The sequence below is a fragment of the Penicillium diatomitis genome, assembly GCF_028827545.1.
Source record: "Penicillium diatomitis strain IBT 30728 chromosome Unknown utg000007l_segment0_segment0, whole genome shotgun sequence".
NCBI lineage: Eukaryota > Fungi > Ascomycota > Eurotiomycetes > Eurotiales > Aspergillaceae > Penicillium > Penicillium diatomitis.
In genome coordinates this window covers 54,936-78,522 of record NW_026623179.1, presented here as the reverse complement: position 1 = coordinate 78,522, position 23,587 = coordinate 54,936, and the positions used below count along the sequence as shown (strand labels likewise).

The following is a 23,587-nucleotide window of genomic DNA, read 5'->3' as shown; positions in this document are numbered from 1 at the left end:
TTCCATAAATATCGACCACCATGGCCCCCGACCGGCAGTCCTCCCTCGCTCTTCAGCAACTTCCCCAGCCCCAGGTCTGGATTCCTAACGGGTGATTTGCTCCAGGTGAAATCGTATCAGCCTCGATCATTTTCTCGTCCTTCGACTTGTCCTTGCTCTTCCTGCCGCTCTTCGATCGCGTACTACGTTCCGCTACCATGCCTTCTCTTCCTTGTCCTATTCCGTCCGACGATGAGAGCGATACTAGCTCAGGCCTGCCCGAGACTTTCCCGGACAGCGCGTCCGACTCTGATTCTTCCACCGCACCTAGCGTCTTCGACGATAGCAGCGAATCGGAGTCCGACTCTGACAGTGAATCCGACGATGAGCTTGAAGATGAACTAGCACTGGAAGATGAAGAGGAGCAGCTTTCACCAGAATACTACCTCCAGGAGGCTGAGGCTCTTGATGTCTCCCAGCTCCGACAGAAACGATACAGCCCGAAGACTCAGGAGAGGTTGGATAAGACGCAATATTTCTGGGATAGGTGAGACATCCCTGTAGTATTCCCGCGTACAGTAATTAGGTCACTGATTGTTCTAGGTTCTGTGAGGGCGCAAAGCGCGATCCAGTGAAATGTCTATCCTGGATCTCCGATACAGAGGAGACTGTCCGCTTCCTCAAGGCTCTGTTTTCCTGGCGTTGTGATCAGCGACGTGGAAAGGACGGACGTCGGACCCCGGGGCTGAAAACTAAAAGCTCGCTCGACGCATTTTGGAAGTGGTGGCATCTGATCTACAAGGCCGCGGTTGGACATGGCCTCAGCAAAGATATCCAAGTTAAGATTCGTGATGTGAGATCCCGATGATTATGAATATCGGCAATTTCATGCGACTGACATTCCCTAGGTGCTCGCGGTGGTTGCGATGGAGAAGAAACTGTCCCTTAAAAAACGCCCAAAAGCGACCATGTTTGTCGAGGATGTAGCTGAATTTGCCCGAGTGATCCTGTCTACGACAGAGATGACTTTCCCTTGTGGCTGGTATCGGATACAGCTCCTCCTTTTCTGTCAGCTGGCCGCTATCACCGGTAATCGTCCAGGGGCGCTACTGAAACTCCGCTTCCGGGATCTTAAGTTGACATTAATTCGGGATCCAAACGGAGGACGTCCTCGGCTTTTTATCTACCTCAGACCGGAATTCACAAAAGGCTTTCTTGGTGAAAAGCAGTCGTAAGTGACATCTGATCACTACACCATTCCTGACGTTTGCCCTGCCTGGTTCTGTTACATACGTCTCTACGCCCTCTTTCTTACCATTGTTCATACAGGGAGGCGTTTCCCATTCCGGAAATTATCTTTGATCCAACGTTGGTCCTCAGTCCTCACGTTTTTCTGCTGGGTATTCTGTTCAGAATCGGCGCATTTAAAAGTCTGTCCAATGATAGCCCTGTGCTGGATTGCCCTGAGAAATTGTACCGTCTTCGGGTCTTAAATGGTCTCGGTGAACAGGAATTAAAGCTGAAAGACGAAATCATGGATCAACATGTGTTTTGCCAAGCTTTGCGGGAGGCGGATGGGTTTCGATTTGCACCAGAAATACCACTTACCCGGGGATGGCTGGGCTATAGAATGAAAAGAGGTGGTGAGATTACTGGCTTTGCGGAAGTAGCGAAGCCATATTGTCTTCGATACGGCGCAGCAAAAGCGTTCAACGATAGTCGTGAGTGACCCATTGCGATTGTAGAAATTTGGGCTAATGCCGTCTTCTCAATCAGCGGACGTATCGAATGAATTGCAGAACGTCATGCTGCAGCACGCAAGCATTGATACATTTGTGCGGCACTACAGTGTGGGTATCCACGTAGATGCGCAGGCCATTGTCCGGGGCTTGCCTGCTGACAAACAACTCATGCGGTTTGCCTGCTCGATGAGTCGGTCCATCGACCCTCGCAGGCCCTACCGGCTCGGGGATTCAAGCTGTATCAACGATCTCCCCTGCGTGCGTGCCCTGGAAGACACGAAACAGGCGAGAAAGCGTATTCGTGACGTTAAGATGCGTGCCTATGAAGATGCAGAGGCCGCATTTCAACGAGAGTTCGGTGGTGATCCGGAGAGTGCGACTCTTTCTAGAACCGTCCGCAAGCGGAGGAAGGCTCAGGAGAAAAGCCTGAAAAAGTTCCGTCAAAAATTCGAACATGCAGACGAGCAGTATGATCGCGCAGTGAAGCATTTACGTAACGAGAAGAGACGGCAAAAGCACCGCTTGATCCGTGAGAACCTAGAGCGGTATAAGAATGAACAGCCAGTGATTGACAGCGAGCAGCAAATGTCTGGAAAGATTATCGACGAAGAAGTCATGGGCGCTTTGCAGCGAACTGGCTACATGACACCGCAGCATATGATGCTCATTGACAGCATCCTGACTTTGCCCGGTACAACGGTCACGAAAGAATACGAACGCCGCATTGCCGCAATCAATGCAGTTATTGCAGTCTGTGATGCGGAAGAGGGTGCTCCCTGGCGTCCTAGTGCGCCACAAAAACGCTCTGTCGATGCTATTGATACACCTAACCCTTCTTCTCTGCCCAAGAGACAAAAGTCTACCTCTTCAGATGAGAGTGACGATAGGTTTTCCCAAGCCATCGCTTCTGTTTGCGTCAAATCTCGAGAAGAAAGACCAACGATATGCTTTATATGTCTTGGTAATCCCCATCAGCGAGAAAGTGAACGCTTGAAAATGTACAAGAACCCCGGCTCACTCAGCCGACACTTCGTCAACAAACATATCAAGCGGTTCTCCAGCGACATGCACTGTGAGTGCAACATTTGTGGGAAAAGTCTGATGTCTAAATCGGAACTCCTGAACCATGCGCATGGAGTGCATGGAATTGTCTCTCGCTTACCTTTACCGGCTCTTGGTCTACCCCTTCCGTAAATGTTTGGTGTTCTATGATTAAATGCCCTTTGGAAAGGGAGGTCCTATGTGAACAGCAAACTGATGGTATCGCAAAATTCTTGATTTTGAGAAATGTCTCGAATGGCTGCTCTTGGCTAATAGATTTAATATCCGCACATCATGATAGTTTAGGTAATACGATCGATGAGCCTAGCACTAGCTGCACCTCGAATCTTCTTGGCACGGCGAGCATTTCAATCACCCTCTACTCGGATTGCGAAGTACTTTCCAGAGGTCGCAACCTGCCCTCTAGATTCGCTATAGGGTTACCTCGAAAAACGAGGAACTAGAAGTCTCCGACGAGGTTGGGGTAGAAAGAAATGATTTGACAGTTCTTCTTCTGTCAATATGGAGACGCATGAAAGTTTGAACTTTCTTTCGGCATATGTGGCTCGATAGACGATCTTAGTAGGATGAGTCAGTTGCATTGTAATTGATAGTTCCTGACGCACATATTGTGAATAATGTATGCTGTTGGTAGTACGCGTAAGCAGACGCTGTGGTGAGATCAGATAGACAATCAAGGTTCGACGTAATACTAGTGGGAGCAAATTTTGGACTGCATTTGTGTCGGCTTTACACGCGGTGTACAAAGCTTTATTTATATACACACAGAAGCGTACTGGGCAAAAAGATGATCAATTCAAATACTCAACGGTTCCCCTACTCGAAAAGGAAAGAGATTGAAGAAAGACTGGACGCAAGAAGGTCTAATTATCTCGTGAATAATAAAGACATCAAAGTGAATTGAAATCTGTCAAACTTATCTTTCTAATTAGACAAGACAGGTAGTATTTATAACCGAAAACAAGATAGAAAGTCACATAAAAATAGCAAAAAAATAGAAAGATTTGAGTGATCAGGAGCCTGAGACGTCTTCCTGTTGAGAATTATCGGGGAGGAAAGGTAGAAGTGGGTCGCTTAGGCCGGATCTTGGAAGGATCTACGCGCACAGATAGTCCAACAATTTGAAATCCATAAAGAGAGCAAATGGTTCACAGTGGATGGTAACTTTCAGTACCATATGAATAGAAGTATGGGCTGGTATAATTTGCACCCTCGAGCATTGTAGGAAATACGGATGGTTGAAAAGTCTTCTGTGTTAGATAAATATTTCTCCAGTGTACTGAGTGTGTGGAGCGCGTCCTAAGCACACCCTAAGCACACCCCAAGCACACCCCAAGCACACCCCAAGCACACCCCAAGCACACCCCAAGCACACCCCAAGCACACCCCATGCACTCATAGCCTGTTGCATCACCTGTGCATCTGTGATGCGATGTAAGCTAGAGTTCAGCACTGTAGCTTGACATCAAAGTAGTTATATGCCATGAGTGTGAGTTGAAGCGAATTTTTTACTTCAACACCTTTTTCTTCGTTCAAGAGACCTCATCTTACGTTTCACTATAGTAACTCCTGCATTGCAGGGAAGAGAAAGAAGAGGAATAAAAAATCTATCTACCATCAAATTTGGAGCTTTTTGTCTGTTTCAAATGGAGTGCATGTTAGATATGTGAGGTCAAATTATGGGTTTTCGCTGCTGAGGAATCCTCGATATTCCGTGCAAGCTTCTGCCGATCCATGACATCTATAAGATCCAGCGGTTTCGAAACTTTTTTATAATCCCCTATAAAGCTTATGAAATTGTCAGCTACAACCCTGTCACCTGCATTCACAAAGTCTCAGAGGTTGCAATATTCTCTTTTAGTGAAAGTGGTAGCAGTACAGCGCAAGGAAAAGCCAAAGACTAACGGATCATTTGGCGTCGGAAAACCAATATGAATACCATAAGCTACATCCAACCCTCAAGTGCACATATCTTGTCCCTTCCTGTCGAGTTGTTGTACGATATCCTTGATTACCTCCACGTGACAGATTTGGTATCTTTCGTATTCTGTCGATGGGATTTCTTCTTGACATCTACAGATTTCCTCAAACATGAAATCGGGCCAAGCCTTAGAACCTTGATACTCTCATGGACCTTTTCATGCGGCACCCATGGCCGAAAAGATGGCTACAATAGATCATACAACACGCCATCTCCAATGAAAAACGAATACCTCGAGATATCGATTTACTCATGGCAGCTCACACAAGAAAACTGCTTCCCGTAGATCTATTCCGAGAGACTGTTTGTTATTCTGCAGAACATAATTGGCCAATATTGCATCGTTGGCTCTGTTGCGATTGCCATGAATCAATCGATTATTACTTTAAGGGGCAACCCATGCGCGATTTTTGATACAGGTAGCTCGAAAATGACTCCCCTGGATATCGCTGTTATGAGTCAGGATACGACGGTTGTTGAAAAAATAACCAAGATTCTTCAGGACAGACAGGAATCACAAAGATTTGTCTACATAAATCAGTGTGATACTGTAAGTTTCACAATACACCCTCGTCATATGTAACATCCAAGGCTTCCTTGCCTATTGTACAAGCCCTCGTCCGTGCGTGGGCTGATGTCAATGACGGAGATAGCGTCTCCACGCCTCTGATGGACACGTGTTATCAAGGCGATGAGGAGATTATCTTGTACTTGATGACCTCCGGCGCCGATCTTGCCGCCCGCAACTCCTTTGATTCATCTGCGCTTGAGTTTATAATGCTGGGGAATAGTCAGACAAAAAATGAGTTATTGCGGCATCTGGCATATTCCGCCAGCCAAATACAGCTTGATAAGGCTCTTTTGCACACTTTCAATAACTCAAGGGAATTATATCCTATTCTGATGCAATGTGGCTCAGATCCTCAAAGGGTGGGTTTGGACAAAGAAACTTACTTTTCCAGTTTAATCAGACCTGAGCTTGTGGAGAGTCAAACAGGGGCAAGCCAGCTAGGCTTGAATGATTTTGCAAGGCATGTCAGAGACATCAATCCAGAAAGCCAAGATATTGAGATCCTATACCGGTTCTCAAGGAAAATAAGCCCTCAAGGAATACAGCAACGGCAAAGGAGTCATGATATCCTTCCCACTCCTTTGGGCTGTGGGTGTACGAACGATGAATACGACAGACAGATGCGTGGGGTGTAGTTGGGGAAAGAATTAGAGCCATTGTACAGAGGAATTCGAAAACAGATTACCCCCAGACCCACACGCTTTCTTTCCCAGCGCCCCACTACGATTGCGCTAGGCTAATTCTGGCTAGATGATGCCCCTTGCCCGAGATCTGACGCCGTATCATTGGCTGTAGGAGAATCTAGAACCCGGGCGATCTGGATAGGCGCTAAATTGGGTCTCTGGGAGGGTAAACGTGTGTGTCTAGAGGGTAAACTGTTTTCGAAATCCACTGTACGGCTTGGTTCAATTGATATGTGCACATATATTCTTGGCACTATGTCGTGTGTTCATGTTGCGACGTTTCAAGAAGATTCAGACCCTCAAAGCCGAATCCCAAGCGTACAGGTTACCGATCCACAGGGGTCTCACCGACGCAAATACGGAAGGGTGAACATCAAACGCATTGTTGGTGTTGTTTCAATGGGATATCCAGCCAAAGCTTCGCATTCAAGAACACCCAGGACTTATCTCAAAATAGAATGGACAGGGAAGAGCCAATGAATCAAGCGCTCTGCCCAAGGGGTTACAGTACAGCTGGATCACAAGAAGTGAAATGATAAAATTCATGGGTCAGAGTTTGGCTAGTGAAAAAGTTGAAGAGGCTTGGTCAATGGCAAGGAAAAGCTAAACAGCGCTCTGAATTTGAGTGAAGTGGTTAGGCAAACCCAACAAAAGCGCACAACACCAGAGCTCGAGAATCTTCTGCCACATTTATGGCTCCGGATTGATAAATTCTACTTTCGGCATTGGGTAATATCTTTCCTGTGATACTATTAGTGAGGTTGCAGTGTGCCTAGAAGAAGGGTGAATAATGTATTCATACCAATTGTGTCTGGGAAAGTGGCCAGCCTTCTGACTTTGATGTCAGAATGTAGACTTCTCCAGTCTTCTTCAATCGAATAATTATTTGGATATCTGCAAAGCATTCTGAGCAGTACTCAGAAGCTTTTCTGAACAGCGTTTTTCTTCTTCTTCGTGTCTTTTGATCAACCGAGTGCGTGGAAACTGGTTTAGGCCTGGATTTCGCATTCATTATGAAAGTATAATCCCTGCCAGAGTAAACAAGAGGAAATTGATTCAGTCCTTTCGTGTGCTTGATTTCAGAAGCACTTTGCATTGATTATGAGCGTACCATCATATTTTGTCCCACATTTATACTGACGGTCAGCAATCATGGTTAAAAAATTCGATATAGCAGCCAATCCCCTTTCTTTGTAATAGAGCTCAATTTGACGAGATTTCCTTTTGGTTTGCGTTGATATACCTTGCTTAACGTTCCCAAGCACGTCATGTAATCTGTGTTCTCAACGGCCGTTTATCCACTAGTTTATCAACTTTCCCGACGTTGAACTAAAGAAGCCAACAGGGAAATATGCATTTTGTTCTAGTTGAATCTATACACTAAGACCACAATATCGATTGACTTTCAGAAGATGATGAATTACGACTCGACAGTCGTTCTTTATCTTCATGGGCTCCATAATATCCAGCTCGGATATCCACTGGATTCCATTGAGGTCCTATATATTCAAGGCAAAACCTATCCACGAATCCTGTATTTCGTTATCCACAAACTGGGAAATTTTTGTGCCTGGAGCTCCCAGCACCTGCCTATTCCACAATGATCATTAAACAATATCTCTCACTCGGGGTGATTGCTCTTTGGGCCGAGGCCTATTTAATGGTGATGGAACCAGAACCCTACGGAAAAGACAGTCTCAACAATTCGCCTCTTGCTGCAGATGGGAGTGATTTTCCCTGTAAACTACGTCCAGGTGCATTTGAAATCTCCGGAGAAGCAACCTACCGCATTGGGGACGATCAGGTACTGAAACTGGAAGGAAGTATAACACATGGAGGTGGATCATGCCAAATTTGTCTTACCGAAGATCGTGTCCCGACGAAAGATTCCGAGTGGAAAGTCATCAAATCGTTTGAGGGAGGGTGCCCTGCAAATGTGAAAGGACAGCTTGTGGGGGGCGCCGACTCCGACAACTCCCTCCACCTCGGTTTTCGAATACCTGAAGGTATCGTGCCCGGCCAATACACATTGGCATGGACTTGGTTCAATCGCATCGGCAACCGCGAGATGTACATGAATTGCGCACCTATCACTGTGATTGGCAACAATCAATCAGTGATGGCTGGGGAGCCGAACGCCTCGTTCCCGCCCATGTTCATCGCCAACATCAACGGCTGCAATACCACAGAAATGGTGGCTATTCGTTTCCCAGAGCCCGGAAATTTTGTTGAGACTCCTTCCGATGTGATTAGTCTCGCTAGTGAGGATGCGCCCCCGTGCACTGGTATTCTCACTCTTCATCACGGTTTGAACACAAAAGTCACGTCCGCTGCCGCTTCGTCAGAGCATTCTACAGCAATAATTACGTCGACTACCTTGTTGGCAGCAGATCCCTGCGTATCAAATTGCTCTTGCCGGTATAATTCACATATGTGAATGATACGTTGATGGGAACCATTCATTGGCATTAGTAGAGGATGGAGATGGAGAGATTTGATTTATATCGACCGCGTTCGTATCACCGCGTTCGTATCACCTACTACTGTATTTTGGAAGAGAATTATGAACATTTGTTTCTGGAAAATACTGTATAATTTGAATTATGATTGAAAACGGAAACAAAATTGGTTGAATCAGAAATGCTACAATGTCTTGGATTTCTCTCAACGTGTGGTTGGTCGAGTTGTTTTGTCTATGGCCGGTAAGTTCTTCCACTTGACTTTCACCTCGCGGCGGACCCAGCCTTTAGCCGCAGCTCCAAGGAAAATACACCGACTGTCTTAGTTTTCTGGCGGCCTTTAGGGCTCTGTGGTTGCCTGCTGTGTATTTCAGTGGGAAGTTTAAAAGTCTGCTTCTCCTTGGTCAGCAGAAATCTACTTAAGCTCTGTTTGATACCATTTTGTGCGTGTCGCTCTACCAGGTCGAGATACCCTCCCAAACAGACGCATCCTGACGGCATCTGTAACTGGAAATTTTTTTTCAATGTCACCTGGCTGTCTGTGGAGAGAGCGAGGCCGTTCTTGCCTGTTTAACCCGACTACAAATATGACCATTATTTTGTCTCCGACACGAAACCGACAGCATGAAATTCTGACGGCAGGAAGAAATTGACTATTGATTTGCTACTGATCTGTGATTTACAACAGTTATTATCACTTGGCCACTACGCAACTTCCCCCCCTCTACGTCTCTGCTTCATCATGCCTCCATTGTGTGATTGCTACTCTTTCAACTATGAGACTCATCATTTATAATTCATTAAATCTACGCTCAGAAAGCTGTTCCCCACACAGAGGAATTCGAAAACAGGTTAAGTATCCCATAGGCGGAAGCGGCGACCAGTTCGGATCGCCGCGTTTCGTATTTCCCACAGACAATGATACATGTCGCATGAAGACAGACACACAAAATATTTCTTATCTAGAAAGAGGCAGCTTACCGCATATGGTGTCGACATAGGGAAAAGGGGGGTATGTCTGAGTACTATAGTAAACTACTCTCGAAATCATCAATATCAGGAGATTCATCATACAGAGAGAAAGAGAGAGAGACTGTGAAAAGATCATCTACCCTTGCTCTCGCAATTTGGCGCCCTAAGATAGACCAGGAAAAAAATTTTCACATACTCTAGTTGTCCGTGGGTTATTATTCTACAGTGAAGACTATACCCTACAATATAGGTACAACGGTTACTAAAACCAAAAAGTGCGCAATGCACCGTCATTGCTTCAAGTGGTCTTGATTGAAATTCACAGTGCAGTACAGCATTGACTAACTATTTCACATTGAATACTGTAATTTTGTCCGGGATGTCATTTCTTCACAACTTTAGCTTCCAGACAATACTGCGTTGACGCCTCGTAGTGCTCCTAGTTACGTCGAAGGCGCGTGAGCGTCCAGTGCTTCTTTGAACCTTCTCGAACAAGTGAAACTTAGAAATTTAAGGGAGAACGGAAAAGGTCATTTTTGTCAATCCTGTTACACTCCATGTTGCTACGTCCATGGCTGATCAGTCCTGGCCCTTAGAAGTACACACATTGATATACGTGGTAAGCAACCCAGCAGCAGCGCTCAAAGACATCGGCCTGACCTGATTTAGCACGGACCCACTGACAGCACTATTTTGAGCGGCAGTACACCTACATGAATATTCTATTGAATAGCCATATGTAACCTATCCGAAGCTTGCGCTGGCACAACAGCCAGACCAAAGCCACAACACCGGTTCCAAATAGAATGCGAGCAATGATCAACAGCGGAGGATTCTGTATAGTGCGCAGGATTTCCCGACCAGTGTCATTGGCATTTAACTCTTTTTCCATTTGACTCGAGTGTTGTAACGTGGTAAAAGTGCCAGGTATCACCAGATAACCCAATAGAGCCCAGTTTGTAACACTCATCGTGAGATTCTATTGCACCTCCATATTTTCCACTTCCTCAAGCATTTTCAGATACCGAGATTCTGCACTGCAGTGTATATTAGTTGTTTGCACCGAAACATTGTGACCACCAGGAGAGCATGTCATGATCTCTGATGAAGAAAGCCTCATTGCACACAAGTCAGTAAGCCAGAACCATGGGTACTGTATAGTAGACAGTATTCATCACAAGAAGGCATGTGGACTCTGTGAATCGCTTGTAAGTAAGTATTGGCGTTATCTGATACTCGCGGTTCCTGCTGACGAGGGGTTCATGAGGGTTTGATAAGCACCAGGAAACGGGTGCAGCGCAATACTCCCAAGGAGGCCATTATTGAACGGATGTGTGGTTAACCTAGCGAAGCTACTTTTCGACTCAAACCTTGCCCGGCCTAGGCATGTTGTAGGATGGAGGGGTGCGAGCTAACAATCCTCGCGCTATCGCGCTTCGAGAATCCAGCGTGATCTGGCCTACGGCCCGGAAGCACGACTTGTTGCTGTCGGTGGGAACCGGGTTTTCACAACCCACAGCCCGACCGGCGAGAAGCCGTGCTCATGACGGGGCTCTGCCTCGACTGATTCAAGCCACTTTACACTCACCATGTATGGATGGAGCGCAGGGTTTTGCAGAAGCCTTGAATTATCTTCCCCTGTCTGCCCGATCCGACGTACTCCGTTTGTATCAGGCCATCCCGGGTCCGCTCCCTGACTTAGACGACATCACGCAGCTGACGATGTTGTCCTCATTGGGATTTATCGTGTCGGACGAGCTGTTTAGAACGATGCTCGCATCAGGAACGTTCTTCTTTGAAATGGACGAATTTCCCAAAAACCAAGGGATGCTTCACTGTCGAGGTTCCGTCTTGTGTACCCACCCGCGGTCGGCAGAAATCATCCATCGCGTCCTGACGGAATTTCCTGGCGCAGCAAGATTTCAGACTGGAAAAGGCGAGCATCTTGGTCATGTGGACCTCCAAGATTGCTGTACAGGCTGTGGGTATTTCCGCAAGGAAATCACGTTTTGGGTGCATAGCCTAGAAGAAGAAATCACGATTGAAATTGCCGATAAGGATTTCCATCATCGAATTGGGGGCATGCCAAAATTCGTGCATGACCTCTTGGCCAATCAGAAAGCCTATACTCCGTTTGGCCGTCCCGATCATCAAATGCCCGTTTGGCCTCCGAACAGGCGCTGTTATTGCATGCGAGGCCAAAAACGCCGGATACAAATCGAGGAATTGTCATCGAAAAGAAGAAAAATGTAACTGTAATGTTTGTAGTGGCAATCACACTGCGCGGGCAGGATAGAATGGGCGCGTCTTTTATTTTGCTTCAACGCCAAAGGTCTTTCTGCTACAATGCATGTTCCCGCTGCAAAACCCTGTCTTTGGTGGTTGACGCCTCGAGGGTTTATAATATTCCGTCTCGCAAAAGGTTGATTCGATTGTCATCAACGATGTTCTAGATCCTAATGAACCTTCCACATTACTCAACAACTTGACTGTTCTTAGTTAGCAGTTTCATAGGCGTACTGAAAAATCTACAAAGACTGTCCGCGCTGCTCAACACATCTAGTACATTTCATTTACGCTATTACCCACCATATCCAATTGATTACTTGCACGCTTTCTCACGTCAAAAAATGTCGACTCCGAAAATGAAAGATCCTAGATCCAGTGCCCCCAGCATCTACAGCCGGAATACCAATTCAATTAAGATACTACCCATAAACCCCCCGCCGCTCAACCTTCCTGGCGCCGCCGCAAGGCCTGAGATTACTGCACTGGATCATCACCTCGCCAAATGCCGTGGATCCACGATGGCCTTGGAGACTACTCACTCACGCTTACAACGCTGGAAAAATGGCCCCTCACAAACTCTATCGCAGTTAAAAGATGAAAAGCTGCGCCAACACAACCAACAAGAACGTGAGAACGACTTCTATAGGAAGTCATTCCAGATTTTTCACCAACTTGCCGATACGGTAATGGACACCATCCAAACCCTGGCGTTGGAGTATCATTTCAATCCCGCCGCTGTCCCTGCCAAAGATCCGCGCTTGATCCGAGCCGTCATTCTCTTGCAGATCGCGCTTGACAAATCTCGTACGGATGAGTCTGAGGCAATCAAACAATGGAAAGAACAATGCGGAATACAGACGAATGACGATTCACCAACTGAATGGCTATGAAAGCGGGTGCTTTCAAAAAATCGCTGAGTCTGGAATGTGAAATTCAGGGATGGCACCAGATCTCGGCGAATATGAGCGACCCGTGGCTTAGCTTTGCAGATTACGTTGTCATTCCATTGATTGCGCCCCGGCTAGAAGACTAATCTAAGCCCACAAATCTTCCAACTTACAAGAAACATTCATGTAAATACCTCTCAATTTTCAAAGTAGAATCTTCGTCAAAGCGTTGCAAAATCCTTCTCGCCGCTTCAGGGAGTAGCGCCAACTGGCGAGAGGTTAATCGTGACGATGACCTGTGATGCAGAGATGTCAAATTTCGGATCTTGCATTCCAGTTGCGTAGACTGGAAGTCTAGATGTGCTAGCTGGTCTTGTAGAAAATGACACAGTTTCAGAAGCGAATTGGAACTCTTGAAACTGCCAAGAGACCTGGTGAAAAGCACTGCGGCTCGGCACATTTTCAACAACGCTGCGGAGTCTTGCCAGATGCGGTGGACGGCAGCGTGTCTAATGCTCGGGATCACATGTCGCCATTTTCGAATCGTCGCAATGGTTTTATGAATAGGTTGTGACTGTGACCGCAGGTTTTTCCTTTGTCTTACCAAGAACCAGAAAGCCTTATGTAGCTCAACGGCTTCCGGGCAAGTCCATCCGTGGGCGAGGGTTTCTTGTGGCAGGTATTGCTGGAGGAAGTGGAAGCAACAGTTCTCCAAAAGACCTTGCATTTCTCGTAATATAAGATGCTGGGCTCTGAATGGGAGAGATACTGGAGGAGACCCTATTTGGCTTTTAGCATTGCTCTAGTATAACACGACCAGATTCGCCGCCATCTTGGTCAATGTCTCTTACCATCGTTCATGTTGTGTCGTACGAGAGACCGTACTGATTCAATCTGCCAGAGTTGAGAGATGAGATCGGAAGCTTTGCAAAGGGTCATCGTCTTATGGAGAATCTACTCTTTATAAGCGAAAGCTCCTCGTGAAGGTGAGGGCTAAATAATTATGGGATAGCCTATCCTTACTAGACCCTTTATGACTCCGCCTCTTTAAAGATACTATACCCAGATATTGAAGGCATCTTTATGAGGCCGATAGTCCTAGGTCTATTGCGCGGCTTTGTATAAATTCACTGGGTCTACCCCTACAAACCTGGGCCACTTCCCAGAGACCCGCTAGGTAGTAGATCATGGTAATTGTCTTGAATGTGGTTGTGGGAATTATGCTTCTTGCCGTCGTTGCGGTAAGTGAATTTGATCTCTCTTATATAGCAAGCTAATTACCAATTAGCTTTCCTATCCAGTGAAACAGCCGGGTAAGCATCTGTATCATCGGGTATAAACATCTCGGATATAGGTGAGCCGTATGCTAATTTCAGGAGTCGCCGCGAGTACAATATTCCTATTCGAGATATGCAAGGGTCAGAGAGTTATATGGGTTTTCTAGTAGGTCTACTGGTTATACTTTTATTATATCTGTTGACTGAGTTATATGACGCTCTTTGGTTCGTGACCTAGATTCTCAATTGCCGCGAAGTAAACACATTCGTCCCCGATACCGTTACTACGAGTAGCTGGTTTCGAGTGATGTATAATAGATAAGCCTGGAGGACTCCTGTTATAAAATTAGTTGGATTTAGCTGCTTATAAGGGTAGTAATTAGATAGATATTGAATCTCGACTAAAATCTTGGACGAAAAAGATTCCCTAGGATGCACCAAAGGTTGAGCCTAGATTATCGAACTTTAAGATGGCCCTTTGGCTAGCTATCTAGCTAGCCTCTACTTAGAGACGTCTAGCCTCTGCTGTATCTGGCTTAGAAAAATCGGAGCGGGGTGCTAGGAAAGAAAGCGTGTGTCGGGAGGAGAAAATATTTTTAATATTCTTAGTATCTAAAAGAGCTCAGAAAGATAAGTGACTCCCAATTCAGTATAGAAAACAAAGCCAAGATCTATTAAACATTTGAAATGTTTAGTATCACTGCCTCTGAAAACATGTCAAAGATATGCACCTTGACTCCAACGGAATTAGCCCCCTTTTGATATACTATTCCGCTGTATGTACTAGGCCAGATGATCCTAAATGCTATCCTGTCGGATCAGCGGCTCGATCGTGGAAGGCTGTGGTTTAATTGGCGGCAAATTCTGTCCCACAGCTTTATAATCGCGTGGTGTTTTCCGTCCTGTTGGCTTGGATTGCTGCTCCTATAATCTCTTCAGCGGTAAGGCCGAACTAACCCCAGAAAGTGACTATCTTACGATTTTCGCACGACTGGGAGGTGCACTATCAGGATGGGAATGGTACGTGAATATCTGCCCGTCTGGCATTTCCATGATAAGCTAGCTTTTTATCGCATATAGGAGCCAAAATTCATTATGGCGGCGCAAGAGATTATTTCGACGTTTCCGTAACTGTTCTTTTTTGACGCGACTTAGAGAAGTCGCTATTGGGGAATCGTTTTCTGTAGTTGACTATATGTCTTGACTCTGTCGTATTTATGTGTGGAGACTCCAGGTGCTAACGAATGTCTATTTGCGCGTGGACCTTTTCTAAGTCCCTGTACTAGCATTAAAATGCCGGCCGGTGAAACAACTTTCAACACACGTTAATCCTGTTGGTGTGGAAGCTTCAACGCCTTAACAGCTCTAAACTTTATGATGGCTTTCTTAACCGAAGGCACCTCAGATTAAACTTGCAGCCGGGCTTGTTACGGGAATTTGCGGGTTAGAAGACTATCTTCTAGCACTTTGCCTATTCCTAAGAATGTTGAGTAAGGCTATGTCCAACCGGTATTGAAGTCTAGTATGGACAGGCAAATATTGAATGGTTGTGCGGAAGTGGCGGTAGACGGTTAGGTTCGTCCGCGTCCTTAAAAAGGCTTGTATCTCACTTCACACCGCCACGTTTTTCGCGTATGTAAAAATTTTGTACGTCGTCTATCCGCAACTCGACCTATGTCAACCCTAACACTATAGACTGGGCCCTGTTTTCCTTAATGTAGTCTGGTTGTGATGAAATTACTTTCTTGAGATTCCTTGTATGCGTGATGTGGAGGATCGCGGAAGATCTATATTCTCTGCACATCCTATGCGCTACCCGACCGACTGCCTAAGCACCCTTTCGAGTTTCGATTCCCGATAAATTTAAGTCGGCCCCGACTTATACTAGCATGGAAAATGGGAATACGTCTCTTCAAAGACGAGTTGCTGGTGTTACTTGGCTATATCCTCGCAAAAGTCGACCAATTAGCCGGTCACGCTTTCTCAGAATGGGGAGGCAAGTTGCTCTGAGGCGACTGGCTCAGACGGTTCACCAAAGCTCCCTGCGATTCTTATCGATGGTTCTCTCTGCAGACTCGTCGTCGGATTCGCATTTGAAATTAGATGACCTTAACAACCCAGATGCAGTCAGGTCACAATTTAGCGATTCCATAACACACAAACCACATTCGAGCTTGAGACGTATGGCGGTATTACTCTTGTTCCGATATGTATCTTCCGCATGGTCTAAAAATCCCCCAACCAGCACCCACGCGCACATGCAACGACTGGTGTTCCAAGTCCTGCATCATATGAACAGCGATTATTTATTGCAGCCTCCTCCAACATCTTCCGAAAGAGATGACTCAAACTCGGGAATGAAAAAGTGTTAAGCGATAATTCATCAATATCTGTTCGTTCTCCCAATAGACGGTTTCACAGAATGCTGCGAACGAAGCCTGACTGTATACTATCCTATTTGGCCGTCCTTTGGCGAATTGTCGAATCTTTTTGGTCAGATTGGTAGCATAAAGCGTGACGATTTGCTTCAACTATACTGGAGAGTGACTTGCTGAGGGACTTCTACACTTAATATTTCCGTGGCCTACCTTGGGGTGGCCACAGGCGGGTAGGAAAGTGTCGTGGTGCACAAAGGCTTTATTGCGACCCGCTTGTGTTTAGGCCGCCGTACTCGAGTATTTAAATTTTGTAGTCTTACCATGTTTGTGTTTTTGTAAAAGTGTGGAAAATTACCATACGAGGGATCTCAAAAAATAGGCGCACCCTACGATTCCACTCGGCAGTGGAGTTATCCCTAATCCGGCGTCGGTAACCTTGCTGCTGATAGGCGCACCCGGCGTCTGATCGCCGATACCGGACTTCCGCGGTGCTTGGATTTACCCATGCTTTTTGACTTTGGTACCTGCTGGGATAGAGTGAAGTCATCGATTCAAGAACATAACATGTGGTGGATTTGCTCCTGAGAGCGTACGCTCATCTACAATGCAGGCAAGTATTCCGACTTGACCCGCCTTACCATACAAAACATACAGGGAACAAGGCTAGTACCACACCTCGCAGCTTGACTTTGTGCCTAACATATTTCACCTCACTATTAAGCCCCACCGAATCTTATTCACTACAGGCCGTACGTACACTAAAAATGATCCATTCATAACCTCTCCGCCCGTGTGCATGCTCACCATAAATGTTCTTACGTATATACACGATCTATTTGGCAGAATCCCTCCGCGTTCATATTCCCACAACTTAGCCAACAGGGAGTGGTAATTTTCGCGAAGTATATCATCACCTAGGGTGTGATACATGGTATACGTTACGATTGAGATCATTCAGTTGTGATAGCCTGCCTGTCACCTCGGCAGTCATTTTATCCTGTTGTGATTTTGAGGCTTGTGCAGATCCGGAACCAAGCCGCATCAGCGGCATCACTAGAATCAATTATCGAGTATCTATATGGAGCGTTATATGACACTGGGGATCTGCGTCTAAATAGGCTAGTTGGTTTTGAGCGATCTGGTTGTCGGAGACTGAAGTGCATGAGGGCAAGCATCGTACCTCCAGCACTTCTTCCTTCTCTCTCCTATCCAACCTCACTACCTCAGTGTTCAATGAAGAATGCACTCTCATCCCAAAGAATAGGCTCACACCACACGTTAGGTTGATTTACAATCAGCTTCATCCTCTACCGGGGCACTGATTCAAGACAAGGGATCGGCTCTCGGGAAGCGTCTGCGACATCGAGCATCAGTCGGCTGAGAATTGTCCGAGCAGCTACAATGCAAGATTTTCAATCAGCTGAAATCCAGCAAGCCTGTGTTGTGAGACAACTTCGCTCCATTCCATCCACTTTAGATCAATAATGAGATGCGGTCTCCGAGTCGGGACGGCTCTTTTGATTGCTATACAGTTGTAGACAAAGTCAAACGAAGCTATTTCCAGAACATGAGACAGTCCTGCTTTCTAAAGCAATCTATAACTCGATCTTATTCTCAAATTGACGAGGGCATGATAGCCAATTCCCACCAGTCATATTCATGCTTTTCAAGAACCGGCTCTTGGTCTGTATTGTATACTCAGCAAACGCCGTGCTCCTTTTACTGAGGAAGCCAAGTGCCTAGATTTACTGCGAGCTGAACAAAATGTAACCAGCACATCGGACTATAGATATCTAAATATCGTCTGCGTATCCATCCCAGTTTGAGATGATATCTACGTTAAGCCCCGGATACCAGCACAGCTAGCAAAGCCTGACCTGACAGTGCTGCTACGGCAGTCTGGGAGGTCTGTAAACGATGAAGCTCCCTGGCCAAAGACTGGATCAAGCGATCTCATCCCTAGCACTGGCCCTGTCGACTGCTTCTCTGATATGCCTAATTGTCGTCTTTATCGCGTGCACATCTCCATCTGCCCCCGAATCCCTATACTTTTTGAAGGCAAGTAAACTTCCTCCTGCCAAAGATTACAATAGGCTGACCAGCCCAGGTGAATACGACCGGTTTTCCACGATTGAAACACGCCACAAACTTCGTCCGACACGATATTGATGTGAGATCAAAAGCCGAAATCCCAGACGAGGTTATCGGTCACAACAATGTCATGGGCAGCGTGGCCAACAATGCAGCGGCCGCCGCCGAAGGGGTATCCATAACCACGACTGCTGCCATACATGATGCAGGTGACAAGATGAACGAAGAAGCTCAGAAGCTGTCCTCTTAGTTGTTCCAATTCTACTCCGTGGGCCTTTGGAGCTATTGTATGAAGCGAGAAGGGTCCAAAATACAATGTTCACATCCAAGCACAGCTTTCATGTTCGACTTTTCAACTATTTTTGGTCCTCTTATGAAGGATGTACGCAGACTCGTGCCCACGGTCGACTGGGGAGGGGTTTCAGGCTACCATCGGCTCGCACGAACGATCATTTGGCTGTATATCACCGCACTTGTCACAAACGCACTTACGGCTCTTATTGCTTGTCGCAAAGTTTATTCCTTGAAAGGAGGAAGACTTCTGGCCGTTATGAGCTTCGTAGGTGTTCCTCTAATGACTTGTTTGACCCCTACTAATTGTCTCAGATTTCTTCGTTATTTATCTTAGCAGCCACAGTAGGCTCGTCCATTCTTTGCGTAATTATCGTAGCGTGTGCTAAGAGGACGGTGGCGGATATTGGTGTACAGATATCTATTGGAACACAGAATTATGTGGCTACATGGCTAGCCACTGCTTTCTCTCTTGGGGCACTTGTCATTTGGCTGATCTAGTAATACTGCTGTTGTATTTGAGTATCGAATGCCCCCAGAGAACACTATTTGTGGGGTCTGGTCTTTTCTACACCATAGACAGGTTGTTTATCTGCACTTTGTAATTGAAATTATTCTCAACAAGAAAAAGCGACCTGCAATTCCAGTGCTACCGAGCGAGTGCATACATGTTTGCTTGCTCTTGAGGCAACGGCATAGGATAATAATGCACATTGTAGCGTAAGAAGTCCAACCGCGCTAATTGTTTGCAAATTTCTCTCGGCGGTCTCGGTTCTCCCCCGATCGTCCGGTTTGAGATTCGGACGGATCGTATATTTTTGCTATTGACCCGAATGCATCATAGGCGGAAAGAGAGGGACGCTTTCGGCAAAGATCTTCACACTCTAGCTAGGCCTGACAGGCGTTTCGCACCAAAACACAAACTGTGTTTCTCAGATCTGCCAGGCTTTCATGAACATTTGACGAGGGGTGATGATGGCCGTGGTAGAGTTGTTTCAAGTTGTTGACGGTCTACTGTGTGGTATCTTGCAGATTTTTGAAGAGCGCGTAGCATTCCCGGTAGTACATGTTCTCCGCCTGTTGCTGTCCCATTCTCCGCACGATGTCTTCGATATCTTCTATCGTGTTAGGTTGGTAAACTAGGGATGATCAAAGTCTCATGGATCCTTGAAATATATATTATGTAACCAGAAGGATCAGAAAATAATATCTCATGTGATTAGCACCAGTGAAGGAAGATCAACCTGTTTAACGTTTACGAATGTTGTTTCACCAATCCAACGGTGATGTGGTGCAGTCCGCAGTCTCATCTTTTCATCTGTCAATATACCAGAGGCCTACCAAATTCTTCTATAAATCTGGGCGATTTAATGTCTGGTCTGGATCAAAGGCTAGTCTTCCTGTCGTTACTCTTGCCACCATGAAAACTTCTGACGAACGAAACCCCTTTGATGCTACTGTAGCTTGTATGCTGAGCATCTTCACTTTGGGCTACTTTTCCATATTCCTGTGTCAATTCATCATTTTCCGCTTTCCTGCTACCCAAGAATACATCCCCATGGCTCTATCGATGATTGCATTCGGCAGCGGCGTCATACTCTGGAGTTTGTGTGTTTCCTCTCACCAAGCGTTTAACGTATTTGAGGTTCGCACAGCTCAGGAACAAAAGAACATCACCTGGTGTGGCCTATTGTTCCTTATTTGGACAGCAGCTCTTCCCACGATTGTGATTCTCTTTCCCGCACAGCCCCTTCTGCAGTTGGGATATGTGATTGTTTTCACTATCATAGCCCTGGGGAATTTGCCGGAGTACGCAGCCGCAGATAAGACGGTTACCGAAACCCCGCCCCCTCGATTACCGATTCATATGATCTGTGTCGTTCTATTGGCATTAGTTCCAACCGTGCATGCGCTTGCAGAGCCCGTCACTACGAGCTCATCTTTGGCGACTGCTTTTGGGCGTTTCGTACTCAGCAGCACATTGGGCGCCGCTGTTTACCTCTTCGAACCGTTCGAGAAAATCATTGTCACGTCAAACTGGAACCCAAGTCTTCATATCATGCATTTGATCCTCGTGTTCAGTCTCATCTCATATTCTCGTGTTGTATTCGACGAAGTGGCATCGCGAATGTCTTGAACAATGGCCAAAGCAGGCCCAATGCCCTACGAACTGCTTGAGAAAAAGCAGTTTGTGCCAGGCAAGCAATCGAAACCATATTCAGCAAGAGGGTCAGAGTTGGGGAGAACAAAAGATTCTGTTTTTCTACATTTGTCATGTTCTGTGGCCGTTCATATATGTGATAATGCACGTTTGGTTGATGTTTAGTGCGTCGGGCATCCACGAAATATATCAAACACCATTTTCAGTTCTCTCTCTTCTTCCCTTTTCCCTTCCCCCCGCTTAGTTATTTCCTCGAATGCTGCTAGTTGGTTGTTCATCTCCCTCTCGTACCTGAACATATAGTAAAGTTCTCACCAATTGTCGCCTGTTCAGATGCGCCCTTTGGGGAAGGTTCTTCCTATCCAACTCAACCTAGCCTAGAGAAGTGCATCTTCATAGTTAGGTGGTTTCGTCCATTTTTGGCGGCAAAAGAATTGTCGACGTTTCAACTAATGGGCCACGATGGGAGGAAATTTATATGTGCGCAATTTAACTTGGTCAACAAATACATAAGGCGTAGCATATATGAACTTTAAGTAACGAATCAAGTCGGATAGAAATAGAAAGGGCTATATCAAGCTTTCTCGCACAATGGCTTGCCTCTCTTCATGACACTCTATTTCAGCTCAGATTAAGCAGATTCTTTCAGATGACGACCCGACGATCCATCCTTTCCAGCATGTCCTTCCTCGGACCAGCTATGGTTCGGACCCATGTCTAGACCAAAAACCTGGGCCGAACTCTGAAAGTGCACTTCGACTGCATTTCGAACAGCCACATTAGTATCTGGGCCTGCGCAGACTATTGAATTGTTAGCTGACAGAGTAAATTCACAAAACACATGGCAAGACACACACCTATAACTGCCATCTTTCCCCGCTGTTGGTCAACATATCGCCTCATTTCTATTTCAAAGTCCACTGCGCACTATATATCCAAAGCCGTTTTCCGAGTCGTCGACATTGACCAGACTGACTACCAGGGCTGGACTTTCCGCAAAACGTCCGAAACTGAAGAATCTGGATGATCTTTCGTCAGTAGTGACTCCAGGTTCTGTGTCTGGACCTACTTACATCAAAATGATCCCAGTCGGTATCGAATATCCTCTGTCTCCACTGCTTGTACCATTCAGGATTATCTACTGAAATCTTTAGTTCTCTCATAATCTGTCGTCAACTTTGTGGACTTACTGAAAGGCCTTTCGCGTTTCCAAAGAACTTCAACCCGACGCACCATGGCTTTTCTTTGGCAACTTGCGCGAACAAGCGCCTCAATGTAGGGGAGTGCCCGGAAAAGACCAATGTCTTCCAAAGCAAAGATGATGGTTCCATAGCGTGAAAGGTCGAGTGATCGACCGTAGGGCCCAAAGACCGCGACGGGCTGTCTCCTCAAAGCCTTCTCTGTTCGCTGCAGGCGGTAAAGGCTGCAAAGGGCTCGGTTGAACTTCCGGTGGGGTCGAGCAACCATGTGGATGTTCCACTTTTCTTTTGCACCTTCGAATTCACAAACGGAGACATAACATAGGACATGCTGGCTGAGCGCTCGCCATCCGGCCCGGAAAAACCATAAATGTATTGACCGGGACTAAATCGTTGATTCGATTTTATTGATAAATCCATCCATAGAATGCCGTCGGCCGCAGAGAGGTGGGCTGTCGTGCTAGGGGATCTCCAGGGTAAATATGCGACCAGTGCTCGTAGACCGAGAAACGTCGTGCAAACCAACCACCAACAAATGGCCCAAGCAGGATCCAACGGTAAGGTGACTGTTTTTGTATAAGGTGATGACCCGTTCCGGCGACCATGAAGCATATCAAAAGATAGTGGCATTTCAAGGCAAACTGTGGATGATACCGTCGGACAAGCCTAGACGTGACGATTCCGGCTAGAATGAAGCTTACGGCAGCCTAGCTGAGGTTAGTAAGCGCTGTAAAGGTGCCGACAGGACAATCACTCACAAGTATCGCCACAACTTGGCTCGGTCGTGTCATTGTCATGGTTTTGCGGGGTTCGAATATGAAAGATGCATGGAGGATCGAGTGAACCGTTGAAAGAAAGCCGATCCAACGATGAAAACCAGCAAATGTGTTCCTCTCAACCGGAAGATGTCCGCCGGTAGACCAAAATGCATTCTCAAGCATAATGGGACCAGGTGGAGTACAGCAAGGTGCCCAGCTCTCCCCATGATAGTGTGCCAAGAGTCAGCACCAAAGACCAAAACCAGAATGTTTGTAGCCAGCAGCACGACCACAAACAAGCCTTGTACAGTGTCATTGATGTCAATCCACTGGAGGCATGCGCAACTGATCGTATACCCTTTCTGGCGCCATGTCTCCGAGACATGAGAGAGAAACCCCGGCCAGAGAACATACTTCCCTTTCCTCCAGCACCATGCCACAAGGAGCGTCCCATATGCACAAGAGAGCCATATCAGACAGATTACGGCAACAACAGCACCGTAAAGCTGGGGAACCGATAATGATAGAATCGCTTCATTGATCTTTGAAAGAGCCAGCCTCATGACTACAAATATTTTTGGGAGACGGGACCATCGGATCGATATATATGGATGGGAATGTTCAAGGAGCAGCACGTTTTAAATAATCTCATCTCAATAATCTGCTCACTTTGCTCAGTATCTGTCATTCTTGCGGCATAGTATTAATTTGATTTGCCACGGCTTCTATCCTGGATAATGCGTCAGCCAGCTTCCTGAGGAATGCGCAAATGAGACTGCCATGAGATGCCCAGCAGTTTTTAAAATG

The 23,587-nt window shown here is 46.3% G+C and overlaps 6 protein-coding genes across 6 annotated transcripts; 4 read left to right on the top strand and 2 right to left on the bottom strand.

The window, feature by feature from the left end:
• Positions 1-197: 197 nt before the first annotated feature.
• Positions 198-2,915, top strand: N7539_006030 (DUF3435 domain-containing protein; the record flags this gene model as incomplete). The annotated part of the gene is made up of 5 exons (XM_056935632.1): positions 198-526; positions 583-832; positions 888-1,210; positions 1,309-1,700; positions 1,756-2,915. The coding sequence occupies 5 exons, from the start codon at positions 198-200 to the stop codon at positions 2,913-2,915; spliced, it is 2,454 nt and encodes an 817-aa protein (XP_056789100.1).
• Positions 2,916-7,618: 4,703 nt separating this feature from the next.
• N7539_006029 (uncharacterized protein) lies at positions 7,619-8,455 on the top strand (the record flags this gene model as incomplete). The annotated part of the gene is made up of 1 exon (XM_056935631.1): positions 7,619-8,455. One exon carries the CDS (start codon positions 7,619-7,621, stop codon positions 8,453-8,455), a length of 837 nt encoding a protein of 278 aa, XP_056789099.1.
• A 1,573-nt stretch (positions 8,456-10,028) lies between these two features.
• Positions 10,029-10,419, bottom strand: N7539_006028 (uncharacterized protein; the record flags this gene model as incomplete). The annotated part of the gene is made up of 2 exons (XM_056935630.1): positions 10,029-10,104; positions 10,163-10,419. 2 exons carry the CDS (start codon positions 10,417-10,419, stop codon positions 10,029-10,031), a joined length of 333 nt encoding a protein of 110 aa, XP_056789098.1.
• A 1,660-nt stretch (positions 10,420-12,079) lies between these two features.
• Positions 12,080-12,628, top strand: N7539_006027 (uncharacterized protein; the record flags this gene model as incomplete). Its single annotated transcript, XM_056935629.1, has 1 exon — positions 12,080-12,628. The coding sequence occupies one exon, from the start codon at positions 12,080-12,082 to the stop codon at positions 12,626-12,628; it is 549 nt and encodes a 182-aa protein (XP_056789097.1).
• Positions 12,629-20,082: 7,454 nt separating this feature from the next.
• Positions 20,083-20,799, top strand: N7539_006026 (uncharacterized protein; the record flags this gene model as incomplete). Its single annotated transcript, XM_056935628.1, has 1 exon — positions 20,083-20,799. One exon carries the CDS (start codon positions 20,083-20,085, stop codon positions 20,797-20,799), a length of 717 nt encoding a protein of 238 aa, XP_056789096.1.
• Positions 20,800-21,454: 655 nt separating this feature from the next.
• On the bottom strand, positions 21,455-22,290 carry N7539_006025 (uncharacterized protein; the record flags this gene model as incomplete). The annotated part of the gene is made up of 4 exons (XM_056935627.1): positions 21,455-21,624; positions 21,681-21,750; positions 21,897-21,961; positions 22,014-22,290. The coding sequence occupies 4 exons, from the start codon at positions 22,288-22,290 to the stop codon at positions 21,455-21,457; spliced, it is 582 nt and encodes a 193-aa protein (XP_056789095.1).
• Positions 22,291-23,587: the final 1,297 nt, after the last annotated feature.